Source organism: Lissotriton vulgaris, chromosome 1_2, assembly GCF_964263255.1.
Source record: "Lissotriton vulgaris chromosome 1_2, aLisVul1.2, whole genome shotgun sequence".
In the NCBI taxonomy this organism is placed as follows: Eukaryota; Metazoa; Chordata; class Amphibia; order Caudata; family Salamandridae; genus Lissotriton; species Lissotriton vulgaris.
Genome location: NC_141686.1, coordinates 186,949,585 through 186,970,655, shown reverse-complemented (window position 1 = coordinate 186,970,655; position 21,071 = coordinate 186,949,585). Strand labels below are relative to the sequence as shown.

The following is a 21,071-nucleotide window of genomic DNA, read 5'->3' as shown; positions in this document are numbered from 1 at the left end:
TAGTTTTCTGGCAAAGCTCCTGATATGTCTGGTATGGCTTTATTTGCTAACCGTGTCTCAGGCATTAGCAGAATGTACCTTGATTCTGTGCTTAATAAAAGGAAAATCTCTAACTGATGTTTGGTCATGAATCACGTGTTAAGATATGTAATGGTGAGACTGTTTGTTTTATGTATGGTGGGAGTCGAGGCTGTGCTATTGATTGTGGCTGTAATATTGTTTGGGTTCTGCTTTGTTATGTTCATGTTAAAAGAGGCACTATAAAGACCAAACAATGTAAGTCTGTGCTCCACTTAGGATTACAATGACTTACTTCATGAAGAGAGGAGTTTTAATTCATGAGATTATGAACCGGGTTCTGGCATAGTAACTGGCCACGGACGGACATGGACAGGAGCAGATGGGCTTTCCTTTGGTGCTCCAGCGGCATGCCCCCTGCTCATCAGTACTGCTGCCACTGCTTTAAGGTCTCCAGAGCTCTTGCTAGCTCTGCCATTCTGTGCACTGATTTGTTAAGTGAATCCAATCAAAACCAGATTCCGCATGCTGTGATACAATTAAACAAATCTGATTCAATTTCACAGTACTTTAATTTTAAAAAGATAGATTTTGAAAGGTCAAATTCAAATTCACGGTGCTTCAGTTTACTAACAAACCATTTTAGTAGGCAGAGATGTATATTCAAATGGTTATTCATGTTTCTAGAGAAAGTGTCCTTATATTTCCAAATAAACACAACAATTTCAAGGACAGCATTTTTATTATGTTTATAAGTGATCATATTTTAGTGTCAGATCCCTTTTATTAGGCAATTTTCTCTTTGTAAATTAATCATACAAATCACACTTTTTTGAAGATGATAGTTAATATATCCCCCTTATTCCGGTTGGATGCTTGTTTTCATGTTCATGTTTATGGCATTGACACCAAGATTCATATACGTTTCAGAGGACTTAATCAGTGCCACACAGTCTGAAAAAGACAAAAAGACATTCATTAACAATGATATGACTCTTAAATTATGTTGCCCCAACCACCAGTAGTATAGTGTTAAACCTCTCCCTGTATTACCTCAGACCAAATTCAACTCTATTACAACACAAAGGGTGAAAGTCATTAATCACTTAGAACTGGTGTGTGCATTGTGCCTCAAACCTGCAGCCAAGGGCTTGCATTCACAGTTTGTAGAAAACAAAAAATCATGTTGTCACCATAGCTGTGATTAATCATTCACTGAAGAAGTTTCAAGTATTTTTGAGTGTTTGAGGGGCTGAGAAAGAGGAATTTCCTTCAAAATAATTGGCTCTATTGGTCACACGTTTCTGAATACCGTCATATTTGCCATTGTTGGGCTAATTATCAAGGAGCTTATTTATGGAAGGCTTACATCACCAGGGTGACACTTTGTTTTACGCTCTGACAGCACAGACCTCTCAATAATATCTATGAGGCAATGGAAAGACCATCTGTGAGACTTTGCATGGCCTTACTGATATGGAGTAAGTCAAAGCAGCACACGTTGCTGCCTTGCCTTACTCTGCATCAAGTAGACATTCCATAGGCGTTGCAGTGTATTTTCCTACGCAGCACCGATAAATCTTGCAGAAAGCAGCACAAATGGAAAGAGAAAAGAAAAGAGGAAAATTCAAATATTTCTCCTTATTACGTCTGCTCTGGGGAGGCGTAATGTTTTGGCGCTGTCCGATGGTTTCCGTAATTACATAAATCGGGGGCAGCATCAAAATCCATGGGTTTTTCATGGGAAAACCCACTGCAACACTAATATATTGCCTCCTTGACGCAGAGTAGGGCAAGGCAGTGACGTGCGCTGCTTTGTCTTACTCCATATCTATGAGGACTTGCAAAGCCATGCAGGTCTAGTCTGAGGCAAATACACACCATTTCCTGCAAGAGTAGCCCCCAGGGCCCGCAGAGGCAGTTGCACAAAGGGGAAGGCTTGGGCAGAAATTTGACTACACCAGGGTAATTAGAGTAATTTAAATTTTGGTATTACTCTCTGTTGTGGAATTACCAATAATTATATGATTACTCCAGCTTGCATAGCTAAGACTAATTTTGTAGAAACAAATCCTACTGCAAGAGCACATTTAGCGGTTGGCCACCTGTGCTCACTATTCGAGTTTCTTAGGGCAAGATGCATCATTGTGTCTACTTTGGATGTAGGGGGGGCATTTTCCACACTAAAAATAGCGCTAAATGGTGGGTGCAAGTTGAAGGAAAATCCTACCCTAAAAACTCATTTAGCGAGTGTTGGACCTGACGTACTTGCCATTGCTTCCCACTAACTTCCTGCCTTCAACCCTCATTTTGTGCTAACTTTGGGTCTGATTCACAGAATGAACTTAAGACTCAATCCTAAACTTACTACTATTTTGGTATTCACAGAATGCACTTACTACTTTTGGCATTCACAAAATGAACTTACTACTTTTGGTATTCACAGAAGTTAGGATTTTGTCTTAAGTTAGTCTTAAGACAGACTTAAGACAGACTTAAGACAAACTTAAGACAGACTTAAGACAAAATCTTAACTTCTGTGAACACCAAAAGTAGTAAGTTCATTTTGTGAATACCAAAAGTAGTAAGTGCATTCTGTGAATACCAAAATAGTAGTCATCAATCAATCAAAACATTTATAGAGCGCACTACCTACCCGTAGGGTCTCAAGGTGCTTGAGGGGGGGGGGGGTGCCGCTACTGCTCGAACAGCCAGGTCTTGAGCTTCTTCCTGAAGGAGAGGTGGTCTTGGGTCAGGCGCAGGTCGGCAGGGAGGGAGTTCCAGGTCTTGGCGGCCAGGTAGGAGAAGGACCTTCCTCCTGCGGTGGCTCTACGGATGCGTGGGACGGTGGCGAGGGCGTGGCTGGCAGATCGGAGGTGGCGTTTGGGAGCGTAGAAGTTGATGCGGTTGTTGAGGTAGCTCGGGCCTTGATCGTGGAGAGCTTTGTGTGTGTGGGTAAGGAGGCGGAAGGTGATTCTCTTGTTGACCGGGAGCCAGTGCAGGTCTCTTAGGTGTCCGGAGATGTGGCTGTGTCGTGGGATGTCGAGGATGAGTCTGGCTGAGGCGTTCTGGATGCGATGGAGTCTCTTCTGGATCTTGGCGGTGGTTCCGGCGTAGAGTGCGTTGCCGTAGTCTAGTCGGCTGGTGACGAGGGCCTGGGTGACGGTCTTCCTGGTCTCCGTGGGGATCCACCAGAAGATCTTGCGAAGCATGCGCAGGATGTTGAAGCACGACGAGGAGACGGCGTTGACTTGCCTGGTCATGGAGAGGGAGGAGTCCAGGATGAAGCCCTGGTTGCGTGCGTGGTTCGTTGGTTTGGGTGCGGTGCCCAGGGCGGGGGGCCACCAGGAGTCGTCCCAGGCGGAGGGCGAGGAGCCCAGGATGAGGACCTCCGTCTTATCTGAGTTCAGTTTCAGGCGGCTCGTCGTCATCCACTCGGCTACCTCTTTCATCCCTTCGTGCAGGTTGGCGCTGGCAGCGGCGGGGTCGTTGGTCAGGGAGAGGATTAGCTGGGTGTCGTGGGCGTAGGAGATTATGTTGAGGTTGTGTTGGCGTGCGATGGCCGCAAGGGGGCTCATGTAGAGGTTGAAGAGAGTAGGGCTCAGCGAGGATCCTTGAGGGACGCCGCAGATGACTTTTGTGGCCTCTGACTTGTACGGTGGTAGGCGGACTCTCTGTGTTCTTCCGTCGAGGAAGGAGACGATCCATTCCAGTGCCTTCTCCTGGATTCCGATGTTGCTGAGGCGCTGCACTAGGGTGCGGTGGCACACCGTGTCGAAAGCCGCGGAGAGGTCTAGGAGGATGAGGGCCGCTGTTTCTCCGTTGTCCATCAGGGCTCGGATGTCGTCAGTGGCGGCGATGAGGGCGGTCTCGGTGCTGTGGTTGGCACGGAATCCGGACTGCGATGGGTCGAGGGATTCATTCGTCTCGAGGAAGGCGGCCAGCTGCTTGTTGACGGTCTTCTCGATGACTTTGGCTGGGAACGGGAGTAGAGAGATGGGGCGGTAGTTCTTGAGTTCGCTGGGGTCTGCTGTAGGTTTCTTTAGTAGAGCGCTGAGTTCGGCGTGCTTCCAGCTCTCGGGGAAGGTGGCGGTGTCGAATGAGGTGTTGATGATGTCCCGCAGGTGGGGTGCGATGACCGTGTCGGCTTTGTTGAAGACGTGGTGACGGCAGGGGTCGGTCGGAGATCCGGAGTGGATGGAGTTCATCATGTGGACGGTGTCTTCGGTGTTGACCGGGGTCCAGGCACGGAGGGTGGTGGTGGGTGGCGTTGCTGCGGTCGTGGCGTGCGTCGGTTGAGTGCTGAAGCTGTTGTGTATGTCCGCGATCTTGTTGTGGAAGGAGGAGGCGAGGGAGTTGCAGAGGTCTTGCGATGGGGTGATGTCGTTGTTTCCGGCGTCGGGGTTGGAGAGCTCTTTCACGATGTTGAAGAGTTCCTTGCAGTTGTGTGCGTTGTTGTCCAGTCGGTTCTTGAAGGCCGTTTTCTTGGCGGTGCGGATCAGTTGGTGGTGTTTCCGGGTGGCGAGCTTGAGGGTGGTCCTGTTGTCCCGCGTGGGTTCCTTTCTCCAGGCTTTCTGGAGGGCTCGGCAGTTCTTCTTGGAGCTCTTGAGTTCGTCAGTGAACCATGGGGCTCTCTTACTGCCGGGTCTGCTGGGCGGGATCCTCAGAGGGGCGAGTTCGTCTGCGCATTTGCTGATCCACTTCGAGAGGTTGTCGGCGGCCTGGCTGGGGTTCGCTGAGCTGGCCGGAGGTTGCTGGCTCAGGGAAGCGGCGAGCTGGTCGGCTGTGATCTTGTTCCAGCTTCTTCGGGCAACCTGTTGCTGGTGGTGGTGGATCGTCGTTCTTCTGAAGGTGAAGTGGATGCATCTGTGGTCCGTCCAGTGGAGTTCTGTGGCGTGGCTGAAGGTGATGTCTTTGCTGGATGAGAAGATGGCGTCGAGTGTGTGTCCGGCGAGGTGGGTGGGGGTGGACACCAGCTGCTTGAGTCCAAGGTTGGTGAGGTTGTCGAGCAGGGTGCTGGTGTTGCAGTCGTTGTTGTTCTCCAGGTGGAAGTTGAAGTCTCCCAGGAGGATGTAGTCAGCGGAGGGGAGGGCGTGCGGGCTGACGAAGTCGGCGATGTCCTCGCTGAATTGAGTGCGTGGTCCCGGAGGTCGGTAGATCAGGGTGCCTCTGAGGGTGGTATTCGGGTCGGTGTGGATCTGGAAATGCAGGTGTTCGGCGGAGGGTGGGGTGTTGTCGGTGCTGGTCGTGATGCGGATGGTGTCCTTGTGGATGATGGCGATGCCTCCTCCCACCTGGTTGGCGTTGCGGTCCCTCCGGATGATCTTGTAGCCTTCTGGGATGGCGATGGCGATGTCGGGTGCTGAGGAGGCGTTCATCCAGGTCTCCGTGATGAAGGCAACGTCAGGGGCTGTGGCGTCTAGGAGGTTCCAGAGTTCGATGGCGTGTCTGTGGACGGAGCGGGTGTTGAGCAGGATGCACTTGAGGTGGTTGCTGCTGGTGTTCGGCTTGGCGGGTGCTGGTGTCGGGCAGGACCGGATGCAGGTGAACTTGCAGGTGTTGCAGCTGAAGGGTCCGTGGACGCGTCGTGGGGTGGCTCGGTAGCATCCCGGGACTCGGCCGGTGTTGAGTGCGATGAGGGTGGCGGCGGTGTACGTCAGGCGGGTCGGTCGGGGTCCTCGAGGGCCAGGGGTCCAGGCACTGGGCGCGGTCCAGGCGCGGACGGGCGCAGACGGGCTTACCTTTGGCGCGGCTTCGGCGCACAAACGGCGCGCCCGCTGCGCGTGACCGCTGCGCGTTCGCACGGTCGCCATTTAAGGCGAAGTGCGCGGGTGGGCGGAGCAGCTGGGAGGCGGGAGCGGGGAGGGTACAGAAAGAAAAGGGGCGGGGTTAAGGGAGATGGCGGGAAGCGGGGAGCGGGGAGGGATGCGACGAGGGCGGCAAAAACGGCACAAGTGGGGCACAAAAATCCAAAAAAGTACACAAACAATACCAGGGCAGACAGGAGCACAGTCAGGGAACACAGGCAGCACTGCAGGACGGATCACGCTGCCCGAGGGCAGGGGGCGTGGTCACGCGGCAGAGCCGGGCAGCGAGGCAACAGGAGAGGGGGCACACGCAGCAGCTGGTGGCCGTGCGGCACGGGGTTGTCCCAGAACTGGGTCACACTCACCTGCGTCGCACAGTCGCCATTTAAGGCCAAGTGCGCGGGTGGGCGGAGCAGCTGGGAGGCGGGAGCAGGGAGAGTACAGAAAGAAAAGGGGCGGGGTTAAGGGAGATGGCGGGGAGCGGGGAGGGATTCGACGAGGGCGGCAAAAACGGCACAAGTGGGGCACAAAAATCCAAAAAAGTACACAAACAATACCAGGGCAGACAGGAGCACAGTCAGGGAACACAGGCAGCACTACAGGACGGATCACGCCGCCCGAGGGCAGGGGGCGTGGTCACACGGCAGAGCCGGGCAGCGAGGCAACAGGAGAGGGGGCACACGCAGCAGCTGGTGGCCTTGCGGCGCGGGGGTGTCCCAGAACTAGTAAGTAGTAAGTTTAGGATTGAGTCTTAAGTTTATTCTGTGAATCGGGCCCATGGTCTTTACTGGCTTTTTAGACTCTGCACAGTTTACCACTGCTAACCAGTGCTGAAATGCTTTCTCATTAAACATTTCAGAAAAGGGGGTGGTGATGAACAGAGTGTCTGAATTAAGCAGACCACTCTTACCCAGTCCAAAGATCAGGACTTGATCCATCACCGTTATTTAGTCCACTGCCCCATCCCAGCTCAGAACCTGGCTATATGCAAATCAGTCTGTCCCTGGCCCAGTGCATCATGGGAACAGGGCAGACCAAACTACCAAGCCAATTCTTCACCAGAAAGGAGACAAGCTTCCGGGGACCGATTTTCTGGCATTTCAGCCGTCGTCGGCCCGGCTTGCTTGAATCCTGATGGAGCAGTGAGCAAGGGACTCATGTCTGAGTATACCCTGCCACACCTATAGTGGCCAAAAACGATTCAGAAAAGGGGGTGGTGATGAACAGAGTGTCTGAATTAAGCAGACCACTCTTACCCAGTCCAAAGATCAGGGCTTGATCCATCACCGTTATTTAGCTCACTGCCCCATCCCAGCTCAGAACCTGGCTATATGCAAATCAGTCTGTCCCTGGTCTTATTAAACATGGCAAAATTGTCTTACACCCAATTGGCACATTTAATTTATTTATAAGCCCCTAGTAAACTGGAAAGTCATTTATCAGGGCCTGTAAATCAAGTGTTACTAGTGGGCCTGCACCATAAGCTTTTACACTATCTTGTTTATCCCTTTAAACATGTCTTAATTTTTCAATTTCAGCTTGTGTATGCAATTTCAACCTGCCATTTCCATTTCAATCTGATAAAATAAACCTTTTGCAGGCCTAAACCTTCTTTTTTCTAATACATATAAGACACCCATAGGGTAGGCCCTAAACAGCCCATAAGGCAGTGTGCAAGGTATTTAAAAAGCAGTAGTAGTGAAAAACTTTTAAAACAAATAATTAATTGCTGCAAGAACTTCCTTTTCCATAAGATAATAGTTACATTTAATAAGAGATAACTTTCGAAAAGGAACAGGTAACAAGTTTAGTGTCTGCTGTTTGACACATCCTCATGCAAGGCCATCCACAGTTGGTGCTTTGTACTGTTTGGTGCTAATTTGACCAAAACCTTTAATATTGCATACATCTGGCTCTACTGATTGGATTTTTGTTGTTTTGGCTTGAATTATTTATAAAATGTTGATCTAATTTTCATTAATTGGTGTGATATTCCTGTATGAAGGCCTGTTTAAATACTTTACACTTCTCCGCCAAGTTACTGACTTCTTTGTGGCATGCTACTGGAGTTTGTTTACATTTTTCTTGATTAGCCTTATACTTTTTCCAAATTTACCCTTACTCTACCTGACGTTTGTGCCTAGAATCACACCTGTCAGAATAGATTTTCACCTTGCCTACCTGGATGCACACACCAAGGCTGAAGTCAATGAGTTCTAGCGGGAGAGGGTCTTCCAGCCAAGAGCACCAACAGAAGGTTGGAGATACAAAAGGTGCTGAGTGCTTGGGTGGAAGTCCATCCATTACTAGCTAAAGCAGAGGATGATAAATATGAGGTAGAAGAGCAAATGGAAGACCTGGGCAAAGGTCCTGAAATGTAGCACCAAACATAGAGTGATGACTCAGTCACTACCGAGGAGCTTCCTACTAGAGATAAAGGCACTGTGTCTGTACAAGCTTGCCCTCAGAGAAGTTGTTAGACAGGAAGGCAGAGAGGGAGTTTAGGCTGCAGATAACTCAGCTTAAGATATAGAGGAAAGAAACTGGCCATGGAGGCTAGACAAAAGAAAGCTAAGGCTGAGAGAGCCTTGGCAAGAGAAAAGGCAGAGTCCGAAAGTATCTTGGAGGCAAAGAGGCTAGCCATGAAGGAGAGGAGAATGGCCCTTGAGCTAAGTTGCAGACAGCTGGACATAAGAGCTCAGCAAGTGACTCCAGTATTAATGGTGGCAGGATACCCTCAGTACCCTCTGGAGACAGTAGGGTCCACATTCCTCGCACCCCCGCCATGCACAGTTTTCACATCAATGATGTGCAGTGATATGATTAATGCTGTCATAGAAGATGTTATGAGTGATTTATCATGTAGGGTAATAACTAATTTATGAGGAGGGGGCAAGTTATAGTTACTCAAGGGCATGAGTTAAAGTTACAAGAGTTTAAAATGTTACATTTCCACTCAAATCGTCACCTAAATATAACCTTCAATTTTTTTACAAGTCCTAGGATGGCTGCAATCCACATCATTGTTGTTGTATTGGCAGCCAAACAAATCTCAGGTGGACTTCTCTCGGGTCCTCGGATCCTCCACAGCATGAAATATACAGGGTTTGGGGTGATCAGTCAAGCAAGGGCTGAGAAAAAGGGGTCCCTGTTCACTTTACTGCAGGAAATGTACACACTGCTACATTCCAGACTTCTGAGCTGATTTACACCTGATTTGACAAAAACACTTGGTCCAGAAAAAGTGCGTTTTGTTTTTTGGTGTACATCCGTTCAGTAGTTTTGGAGAAGTGTATGTTAAAAATGTAATTGTATATTTCACATCGCAGAGTATCCACAAAGCCGACTGATATCAAAGTGAGATTTGATTGGCTGTCACCAACTCATTCAGCAAGTGGTGGCGTGGTGGCAGCAATCTAATGACTTGGGATTTGTCTGAGTCATAGAACAGGTAAACTGAAACATAAGGGGGGCAGGTTAGTAATAGCATAACCCCCGGAGGCCATGTTGTGGCGTTCCAGTGGGGCTCAGAATGGGCCTGAAACATTTTGATTATTTGATTGCTGTGAATTTGTAGAGGATGCATGAATCCACAGCATTTAAAAAAAAAGAAACACGTCACCTGTGCTTCTTTTTAAAATTTTCCGTGGTGGGAGTAGGATGCGGGGAACAATATTACATTTTTGGGGGTGTATGGTCCTATTACCCCATACCTGGAATGGGGTCCCCAGTGGTCGAAGTATTTTGTCCGTGGAGGGGGACATGCGGCTCCATCCTTGAGCCTCAAAAGGCCCCAAGAACCTCATCCCCTGGGGTCACCTTACATCTTTTGCCCAGGGTAGTCCACCCGAGGACGCAACTGATCCCCGACCTACTACGGGCTGGACAGGAAAACTTGTGTCCACTTGGCAGGAGCATTTTCAAAACTCCAGCCAAAAGGGAGCAAACAAAAATTCTGATCTCAGCTTGAAAATGCTCCTTCTCGCTGGTAGCAGACTTTTGATCTGTACCAGAGCACCCTCTTTGAGCAGAGTGTAGAGACTCTGGGATTGGGGTCTTTGGGCCCAGAATGGTTCATGCAGGGGGGCACACAGCCCTCCCTGTGTAGTAAAAAAAACCCTGTGAGATGCGGTCCCTAGGGCCTAACAATGTTCAGGGAAGGAGGGCACACAGCCCTCCTCTAATAATGGCCTGGAGTTCCTAGGGCCAAATATGGCTCAGGGCATCCGTACATTTCACTTAACTATAACATTACTTTAACCATTGGTGAAATGTTTAAAATAAAAAATTAGCCTTGGTCCCCAGGGTCAGGATTTACTTAGATATGGGAGGCAATGTAGATCCATTTCATGGGTTGTGGTCCCCAGTGCCTAATGAGGCTCAGGTAGGGGTGCCAAGTACCCCACTCACCTTACAAAAATGACTCTAGGGGATGTGGTTCCTAGGGAGAGACCCTATGGCCACCCCCACCACATCTGGTGGATGGTCGTGCACAGCATGGGGTTGGCTACTAGCAAGGGAAGGTTGCAGAGCCTGGCCACACCTGTTTTAAATATGACCAAATGCTCAGCACAGTATAGGGGTGGCTGCCTTTAGTGTGGTTGGCCACCCCCCCAGTGTGGGTTTGGATGCGTGCAAAGGGTTAGTTGTAGAGTCTGGCTGCAGGTTTTGGATTTACTCATGGTAAAGAAATATTACTTTACATTAAACAAACTAGAAATGGGAAAAAACAAAGGTAAAGTAGCAGTATCAACGTTACATTTTAATATGAAAAAAAACACTGAAATTGATCAGTTATAGTTACAGTAATTTCAAGTAGCTATAACTCATTCCGTTGCCATGCACTGCTAATTACCCCACTTATCACATCACTCATGAGAGTTTCTATTGATTAGAGAGAGGCGAGTTACTCACCATACACTACTATGCACACTCGTTATTTGAGAGAGAAGCCTAAAAAGATATGCCAGTCCATCCACACACTCTACTATGCACACACATCATCTGAAAGAGAGGTCTCAAAAGAGAGGCCCGTCCCTCCAGTACCCTACTACGCACACCCACCATCTGAGATAGGGGTCTGAAATGAGAGGCCAGTTCTTCCCTGCACCCTACTATGGACACCCATCATATAAGCCAAAGTTCTGAAAGTAGAGGACAGTTATTTTCCTTTTCACTACTGCACACACCCGTCATTTGAGACAGGGGTCTGAAAAGAAAGACGTGTTACTTCCCACACCTTACTATTCACAAATGTTTTTCAAGAGAGACAACTCAGTGAAGAGGCCATTCCCTCCTCACACCCTACTATGCACACTTTTTATTTTAGAGAGAGGTCTTAAAGGAGAGGCCACTTGTTCCACATAATCCTACTGTACACACCCGTTATCTGACAGAGAGTCCTCTAACAAGTGGCCAGTCCATCCACACACACTACCATGCAAATCCATCATCTGATAGAGATGTCTCAAAGGAGAGGCTGCTTCCTACCTACACTCTACTATGCACTCCCGTTATCCAAGGGAGGGATCTCAGTGGAGAAGCCAGTCACTACACACTCCCTTCTATGCATACCTGTCATCCGAGTGAAAGTAGTTTGAAAGAAAAGGGTAGTTCCTCCTCACACCCTTGTAAGCTCACTCATTATGCCAGATAGGGTTTCCCGTTGGAGAGGTTATTCACTTCTATATACTACTATTTCCCTACAGTACTGTTGCAAACTCGCAAGAGTCTTCCAAAAGTAAGCTTAAGGGAGTGTAGCTTGCTGCATAAGGTTCGTTCAATCTCACAAACGTCTCATGAGACTCGCACAGAAAATGACTAAGCATCCCACTAGGTGTTTTAAGGTCCTCCAAGAATCTTATGAGATTGTATGGGGAGAAGTAGAAAAAGAAGGGCCTGGGGTAACCAATAGTTAATATTCTAATTACATAGTTGAAGAAATGCTGTGATGTGATTGGCTGCAGAGGCAGGTATAGCTTGGATTGTCCTTGGTACTTTGAAGGAGAAGGAAGTCTGTTTGAGTTGTGCTCAGCAGATGTGACTTAATTTGGAACTGAAAGAGACAGTTGTATTTAAAAAACAGTTCCAAGTTCAGGTATTTAATAAAATATTTTATGACATTTATTGAGAAGTGACAATAAGTAGACTATCATTTATAAAGATTCTACACAAGGTTTACTGAGGGAAAATCTGTTGTTAGAGGTGTAGATTTCTGAATATATATTTTAAGAAGTAGATATTAGAATGTAGAGAGATAGCAGCACATATTGCACATTGTGTTAAAAAATGAACTTTTCAATGTGCGTGTATTTATAAGTAAAAGAGGCAGTGTTGCTCAAATTATAATACAAAGATTCTGAAATCTTTTAATATAACCCCTTCCCAGTGGGGGGAGGGGGCGGGACGCCGCGGTGCTCGTGACGAGACCAGCTCGTCATGAGTCAAAGTGGAGCTGGTCTCGTCACCACTCCACCCACTGATTAATTCGCCGGCACAGGCGGGAAATTACTCGCGTATGTGCGGAGTTAGAGCCGTTATGAGGAGACCAGCTCATCATGAGCACAGCTCCACTGTGACTCATGACGAGCTGGTCTCGTCATGCGCACCAAAGAGGTTAAGCCCTAGTGTTTTGGACCAAATCCTGCCTGAAACATAAGGATTGCGCCACTGGAAAAGGCCCAGTCTTTAAGAGGCTGCTGCTTCCCTTTCTTTGCCTTCTGTTTATTAAGTTTATATAGGTTTTGGATATATGTTTCTCAGGCCAGTGTTGACACTGGTAGTGCTTGTGTTGTTTTCATGATGCCTATTTGTTTGGCAACTAGGCTCCAAAATTCTTTGCTGTTTTTACTTGTAACTGCCAATTTAATGTCTATCATAATTTATTGAATTAGATGTTTTTGTTAGTTTTACTCTTGTTTAAATAGTTTATTAATAGAGATGTTGCAGTTTCGTTATGTCATTCAATGATGTTGTTGTGATCGTTACTAAAGAGTAGTTTACTAGTTGTTATTGAATTAATATTATAGCAATATTGTAATGTTGATAAAAAAAGTTTCATCGACAGATGTTCCTGCATGTATACATCTATACTATACTATGCACAGCTTTTATGCTACGGAGAGATGGTAATGGAGAAGTAATTTATTTGAATATCCTAGTAGGTTGACTTGTATTGCAACAGTGAATCCTAGTATAGAGAACAGTTCAAAACTGTACTGTCGTATAGGGACCCCTCATACAAGAGAGGGCTTGGCACAGAGGCTTCAACACACTGCTATACACTGTTGCAAATGGGATAGTGGAGAGGGGAGTTCCTCTGCATGTGTTACTATATGTGCTTGTGGAGCTGTGATTTTGGAGAGAAGTTTTAGCTGAAAGGTCTATCTCTGGCCATGCCCAACTATACATTCCTGTCCTCATGGGGAGATATTTGAGTGAGAGCTGAGTGTGCCACTCATTCAAACATGCACACCTGTTGCCCAAGAGACAGTTTTCAGCAGAGAGGCTACTTCATTTTATTCTCTACTGTGGACATTTATCACCATCAAGAAAGGTATGAGCAGAGAGAGCAGTCTCTAACCACAGTCGACTTTGCACATGTCTTAGTCTGAGAAGATATCTCACTTGACTGGCCAGTGTGTGTGTTAGTCCTGGCATCTTTGGCGTGGTTTCCCCTGACTTTTTGCCTCTACCTCCTGTATTTTTGACGCAGTGCTGGATTTTGTTTTTGCTGGTTTGGATACTTTGAGCACTTTGCCACTGCTGATCAGTGTCAAAGTGCAAGTACTCCCTATGTAAATTGTTATTGTGATTGGTTATCCATGATATGCATATTTGTTTTAACAGTAGGTCCCTAGTAAAGTGCACTGAGTGTGTCAGGACTGGTGATTCAAATGCTAATAGTGGGCCTTCAGCACTGATTGTGCCACCCACAGGAGCAGCCCTAAAAGGTTGTCTCAGGCCTGCCAGCGCAGTGCCTGGGTGCAGTTGCTAACTGCCATGCTGACCTGAACAGTGTCCACACTGGCCAGGCCTAACCCTTCCCTTTCTATACACATTGGACACCCCTATGGAAGGTCCTAGGTACCTCCCTGGGCAGGGTCCAGTGTATTTGAAAGGTAGATCATGTGCTAGTGTAGGTGGCATGCTCTGGTAGTGAATTTCAGCCATTTTTGTTTTTCACTATTGAAAGGCTATCTTGCCCATAGGCTATAATGTGGAGGCTGCGTATAATGTTTACCTGCATATCTTCCCATAGGAGCAAGATATAAAATTAAAGTCTGGTATCCCTGAACTCAGAATTTAATAACTCTTCTTTTAGGAAGGATGGTTTTTAAATCCTGTTTTTGAAAACAGTACTTTTACAAAGTGGCTATTTTCTTGTCTGACCTTTCTGTGTGCCTTGACCTGTTTGTGAATTGACTGTCTGGTTTGTGAGTGACAGGGGCTGGGGTGGCTCCAAGAGGCTGAGTGAGTCATCCTAGGCAGAATAGCTCCATTTGCAACTGGAGTGGTGGGAGGGGATAGCAGCTGGGCCTGAATAAGGCTGTGTCTGCCTTCCACATTGCTGGCTCCACCTCCTGCTGGGCGGCTGACGAACCTGCCCTTCTCTCTCACACGAAAGAAGAAGTCAAGTAAACAAAGTGCCCCAGGACTGACCAGAACAGGCTTTGACTAAGCCAAGGCCTCTCTGCCCTTTAGATCATCCTGGAATCAAGAAGGAACCTCTGCCAAGCAGAAAGCTGGAAGACTGAAGAAGAAGGACTGACCTGCTGTAAGGCTGACCTGCAGTAGCTTTGCTGCCAAGGATAGGGGAAGGATTTTGCTGTTACTGTGTCCCCTTGCTTGAAGAGGTCTCCAAGGGTCTGAGAAGAGCTGGTCTCTAGTTAAGAAGTCCCAGGCACAAAAGGACTTCACCCCCAGCTCCCACCCTGAACTTTGCTGAGTGAGTTCTGCCCTTCCTAGAGTCCTTGATCGAATTGTGGGGCCACTGGACGTTGTTGTCTGCTGTTTGGGGAGCTGGACAAGAGGAAAAGAAGATCTACAATTTGCACACATAGCTCACTTGCAGAGCGCATCTCCACAGTGCAAGAAAATGTAAGTTGCCGTGAAGATCGTCGCAGCACCTGTTGCCGCTGCAAGAACCGACGCATTGTTCGGTTGCGGAGCGCATCACCCGGTGAAGGAAAATTCCTGTTGCTGCGAGTATTGTCGCAGAGCCTGTCATCGCTGTGAGAAATCATCGCACTGCTTGCTTATGGGCCGCATCCCGTTGCTGCGAACATCGTCGCAGAGTCAACGCATCGAGGGGCCGCGACAGAAGATCGACGCTGCGCTGTGCATCGCCACCGCACCAAAGATCATCGCCATCCCGAAGATCGTTGCATCGTACCTCTGCACGACGCTTCTACCGGAGAAACCTGCACCTCGGAAATCCATACAAGGAATCGCATCCCTCCCCATACAGACCGGATTCGTTGCAAAATGCCCGCTGCGTGCAGTGTGGCTGTCGCATCCCCTCCCCAGGGTCTCAGGAGTGACACATCGCTTGTTTTTCGACGCTGCAGTTGTCGCTATGCACTTTTGTCCCATCTACAGGTACTTTGGGCTAAAAAGTGATGCAAGTGTGGATTCTTTTGGCGCAACCCTTTGAACTCTTTTTAAAGACTTTTTTTGGAACAATGTATGTTGGATTTTTGTCATTTTGGACTTGTGTAGTTTAGATAAAGATATTTTATTTTTGTAAACTGGTGTGTTTTCACTGTGTTGCTGTGAGTGTTGGTACAATTACTTTACACACTGCCTTTGATAAGCCTGTCTGCTCGTGCTAAGCTACCAAGGGGATGAGCAGGGGTTATCTAAAGAGTGTGTCCCCCTTACCCTGACAGGAAACAAGGGTCCCTATTTGGACAGTGGTACCTACCTCTGCCAACTAGAGACCCCCAGATCTAACATTGGTGGTCAGGATTTGAACTTGTATTTGTACTTGACCCACAGTAATTGGTGTACATCACTAGAATAGTGCAGACCACTACGCAACCACATCCTGTGTTTTTTGTTTTGACTCTATTTTTGAGTAATTCTTCACAAGCATAATGTCTTTAAAAGGGAAGGCAGCAAGTGAAGGGGCAGAATTGGAGTTCACATTGAGGATCTGTATTCATACAAAGTAGAGCAGCCTAAACAATTCTGCAAGGATCTTGGGTGCCCTGTGAAAAGCAGCTCCAGGAAGGAATTGCTGCAGAGAGCCTTGAAGGCCTAGTGGGAGGCCCAAGATGGAAATGATCCAAGTGGAAGAGATGGTTTTTAACCCCAAGATCTGCCTGTGAGCAACCCAGACTCAAGGCCTGGCAGTAACAATTCCAGAAAGGGTTTCACTTCAGAAGAGTTAGAGGAGAATCAAAGAGTGAGAAACCATGAATTGGAAATCATGAGAATGAAGATGAAGCAATTGGAAGTAGAAAAAGAAAAGGCGGCAGAGGAGAGCAAGAATAATCATGTCCTGGAGCAGAAGGAATTGCTTTTGGCTCATGAGTTAAACATGAGAGAACTAAATATCAAGGCCAAGCAGGTGGAGTCCGGTACTAATGGTGGCAGCACACAGCCAGTGCAGGGGGGGTAAATTATATATCCCCAAGGATTTGGAACAGAATTTTGACAGGAGTGAGGATATCTATGCCTGGTTTACCCCGTATGAGATTGCTTCGAGAATGAATGGTTTGCCTGAACAGCATTGGGGGGCCTGTGGAAACATTTTGAGGGTTCTGGGAGGATTGCTCTAAAGCCCTTAGAATTAGCAGGTGCCATGACCTATCCCAATATGTCTCCAGAACAGTATAAACTAAAGTTTAGGAACTCCAAGAAGAAAGAGTCTGAGACTTAGATGGAGTGCATGAATCTGTACACACGTGCACTGGAAGGTTGGATGAAGGGCAGCAAAGTAATTGATTATAAGAGGTTGTTGCATTTTATTAGTTGGGAGCACTTGAGTAGTCTATTTTTTCCAGAGCTGTACTAGCCTCTTTAAGACAACAAGCTAACGGACCCCATTGAGTTTGCTAAGGAGGTGGACCGCTGGACCAGTCTCAGGGGGCACAGAGGAATTGTGGGTGCCACAGCCAAAGGTGGGCAGGGTCCCTAGTAGAAGAGTGGGGAGGACAAATGTAACCAAAAGGAGTTCTCTTAAGGGCCCCAAAATATTTCCCAGGGAAAGGAGTTCCAACCAACCTAGACTGACCTGGGCCCCTTGGGGAAGGCGGGACAACAGGGGTCCCTCTACCTGCTATCACTGCAATGAGGTGGGACACATTGCCCCTAGTTGCTAATATTTCCCAGGGAAAGGAGTCCCAACCCCCCAAACCTAGACTGACCTGGGCCCCTTGGGGAAGGCGGGACAACAGGGGTCCCTCTACCTGCTATCACTGCAATGACGTGGGACACATTGCCCCTAGTTGCTCCAAGAAACCCTAGTCACCCACTAGTGTTCCAAAACCGGGTTTAGTGAGTGTAGCTTTGGGAGAGGATTTAATTTCCAGTGAAGGGGAGGGGCCAGCAGTAATTACCTTTGTCTTCTTAGGAGACCAAGAGATGGTCCAGGAAACCTACCTGCCCAAGAGCACTAAGAAATGCGGGCAGTGGGTGACCATCAATGGGAGGAGGGTGGTGGCTCTGAGAGACACAGGAGCCAGTGTGATATCTATAAGGTGTCAGTGAGTGTCTGAAGAGCAGGTCATTCCCAATGTACTTGACCCAGTAGTTGCAGCTGACAACTTGGTGTGCCTCTGAAAGGTGGTGCAGGTTCCCTTTGAGTGCAGGGGGATCTCAGGTCGTGAGTTCACCCTTGCCTGTAGAATGTCTGCTAGGAAATGACCTTGAGAGGTCCCCATGGAAGGAGTTGGAACACCAGGCTCATATGGAGATGTTGGATTTGCCTGAGTGGATCTGTGTGACCACTCGGTCCACGGCAGCCATTAGGGGTGATTCAGCAGACCTGGAGCCTGAAACTGGAAGAGCTTCCTGGCCTGCCAGAAAGTGAGAGTGCAGGGGGCTTGGGAAACCCATCCCCGTGGTTCCCACAGCCCAGGAATGAGCAGATCCTGAGGGGGATCCCTGGAGCCTACCGGGGAACAGGTGGCTGAACTGGGGGACCTACCTGAGCTGACCCATTTGCAGCAAGAAGGTGGCCCCTCCAGGGAGGAGTTCTGCAAGGCGCAGATGGAATGCCCTTCTCTCATTGGTGTGCGGCAGTAGGCTGCAGACCATGCAGCAGGTGGAGAGCTCGAGGATCATCTCATTTACTGGAAAGATAGGTTACTTTATAGTGAGCCTAAGGTCGCTGAGCCTGGCGCAGCCCGGTGTAGCCCATGTGCTGGTGGTACGCGAGCCCTTCAGGGCCTTCCTAATGGGTTTGGCTCATGACGTGCCTCTTGCAGGACATCTGGGGCAAAACAAGACATTCCAAAGGCTTGTCACCCACTTTTTCTGGCCCCAGATGAAGAGACACATCAGTACATTCTGTGGGACTTACCAGACTTGCCAGGCAAGTGGCAAAAGGGGCGAAAGTGCAAGGCACCCCTCCAACCATTTCCTGTGGTGGGGGAACATCCATTACCACGCGGTTTTTACATCACACTACCATTACAACGCGGGCATTACAACGCAAGTTGTTACCACGACTTGCGCTGGAGGGAGCTCTAAGCTAAGGTATAGTAGATTTACTATTCCAACACCTTCCCTACTGTACGTAAGTTGGTTTCGGAATAGAAAATCTTACTATTCCCAAGTCCAGCACCCTACAGCACAATTCATGCTAACGACTTGCGTTGTAAAGCCCGCGTTGTAATGGCACGCGGCATAAAAGCCTGCGTTGTATTGATATAAAACCCCTGTGGTGAGCACCCCTTTCGAGTGGGTGAGCATCAACATTGTGGGGCCGCTGGACCCTAAAGACAGCCTTAGGCAATAGGTTCATCCTGGTCTTGGTGGACCATGCCACCCGGTACCCGGAAGCTGTCCCTCTCAGGACAATCACAGCACCTGTGGTGGGCCATGCATTGATTGGAATCTTTACCCGTGTGGGCTTCCCCAGGGAGTTGGTCTCCGACTGGGGTACCAACTTCATCTCTGGGTACATGAAGTCTCGGTGGGAGGGGTGTGGGGTAATTTATAAGTTCACCACTCCTTACCATCCTCAAGTAAACGTGTTTGTTGAAAGGTTCAACTGAACTCTGAACGGTATGATAATGGGCTTTGCGGAACCCATGAGACAGAATTGGGACGTATTTTTGCTATGCCTGTTGTTTGCCTACAGGGAGGTGCCTCAAAAGTTCTTAGGGTTCAGACCCTTTGAACTTCAGTAAGGCCACCCTGTTAGCGGACCTCTCACTCTGGTGAAGGATGGTTTGGAGAAATCCCCTGGTAAAACCCCCCAGGATGTGTTCAGCTACATACTGGCCTTCCGCAACCAGACCCAGTGCTTCAGGGTGCTCATCAGGAGAACCTAGAAGCTAGCCAGGAAGAAATGAAAAGATGATACGACCAGAATGCCACTTTGGTCGAATATCAACCTGGGCAGAAGGTGTGAGTGATGGCGCCAGTAGAGCCTTGTGCGCTCCAAGACAAGTGGACTGGACCATACGAGATGGTGAAACGCAAGAGTGAAGTAACCTACCTAGTTAACTTTTAGACCCTCAGACAACCCTTCAGGAACTTACAGAAACCCCCAGATCTCACAATGTGTCCATACCCTAGCCTCTATAGCTGTTATGTAAGATAGACTTCTCAGCATAGAGATACTTTCTTCCCACACCACCCTTGTATATCTGTCATATTGGGCAGAGTTGTAATCAAAGGTAAGCCCCTTTTCACGCCAAATTTGCACACCCATCATCCAAGAGACAGGTCTCAGGAGAGGCTCAATAATGTCTCTACATTCTACTATGCAGACGTATCATACAAGAGAGATGTTGCAGCAAAAAAGTTACTTTGTCCCCACAGCTTACTATGTGTACCTGTCAGCATGGAAAAATGTATAAGCAGAGAGGTATGTTTTTCTCATAGACTACTACAGACACCTCTCACTCTGGGGAGATGCTTTAGCAGGCAGGCCAGTCCCTTTACAGATAGTACTGTGTATCCCTGTTGTTCTAGGGAAATATGTCAGCAGAGAGGCCACATATTACCCACACCATATTCCACATCCATATTTTCCTGGAGATAGGTGATAGTAGAGAAGACAATTCTTCTGTACATACTACTACGTATGAGTGTCATTCTGAAGAGAGGTGCCATTGGACAGGTACATCTATTTCCACATGCTAATATAGAAGGTTATTGCCTTGGGGAAAGTTTTTGGGTGGAGAGACCAGTACCTCAAATACTTGCTATGCAATATAGAGATCTTAAATATGAGTTGAGTACTTTCTACACCTTACTATGCATACTGCTATGCCTGTGGAAAGATGTGATTGGAGAAGTAGTATCTCCTTACACTATACTCTAAACACTGGTCACCTTGATTCAAGGTTTCAGTGGAGAGGCTAGTCCCACCAGGGTTAGATTGTTCTCAAAAATTGTCCTGGGCACGCTAAACAAAATGGGCCAACATTTGCATTTTACTTTTCCGCAAAACACTGCTTTATCGAAATTGTATTAAAAAAAGGGGTAAGGGGGGTTAGGAAAAATACACAGATTAGTTTACACTGGTGAAGCCCACCTGAAAATAAGTGAGGCCACTTCTACTCAGGCCCCCTGCACCCCCTCAATCTGCATACATTAATGGGCCGGCCTAGTGAGATAAAAGGGAGGTAATGGATGCCTATCTACCACCAGAGAGGCCACTTAAGCATCAACTGGGCAGCTGGCGGCATTGAACAACATAGAAACCGCCCATATCAGCCCCCAGGCTCCTAAAAAAAGCAGACCACAGCTGTAACTCGGACACCAACCCCTCAGGCATTGTCCGAATGCCCCCATTTCCAATCCGATCCACCACAAAGTCTACTATACACAGTTGTTGGCCTTAGGAGTTCTGTGAGTGAGAACTCAACCTCTTCTCAAACCCTACTATGCACTGCTGTTATACTGTGAAAAGCTTTCATTGGAGATGCCATTATTTCCCCACACCCTACTAATGGGACAATAAGCTTTAATACTTTAATGTAGGAAAGTCTAAATTCATGTCCATAATAATTTTAACTGAGTCTTGTGAAATTGAAAAAAACAACACAGGGGGTGGAGAAAATC

The 21,071-nt window shown here is 47.8% G+C and overlaps 1 protein-coding gene across 1 annotated transcript in view; it reads right to left on the bottom strand.

Moving 5' to 3' along the window:
- Window positions 1-741: 741 nt before the first annotated feature.
- Window positions 742-21,071, bottom strand: part of LOC147734868 (struthiocalcin-2-like) — a 71,812-nt gene continuing 51,482 nt past the window's right edge. Inside the window, exon 7 of the mRNA XM_086953083.1 lies at window positions 742-972. Coding sequence (XP_086809209.1) covers window positions 954-972 — 19 coding nt within the window. The 3' untranslated portion in view covers window positions 742-953. The remainder of the gene's footprint in view (window positions 973-21,071) is intronic.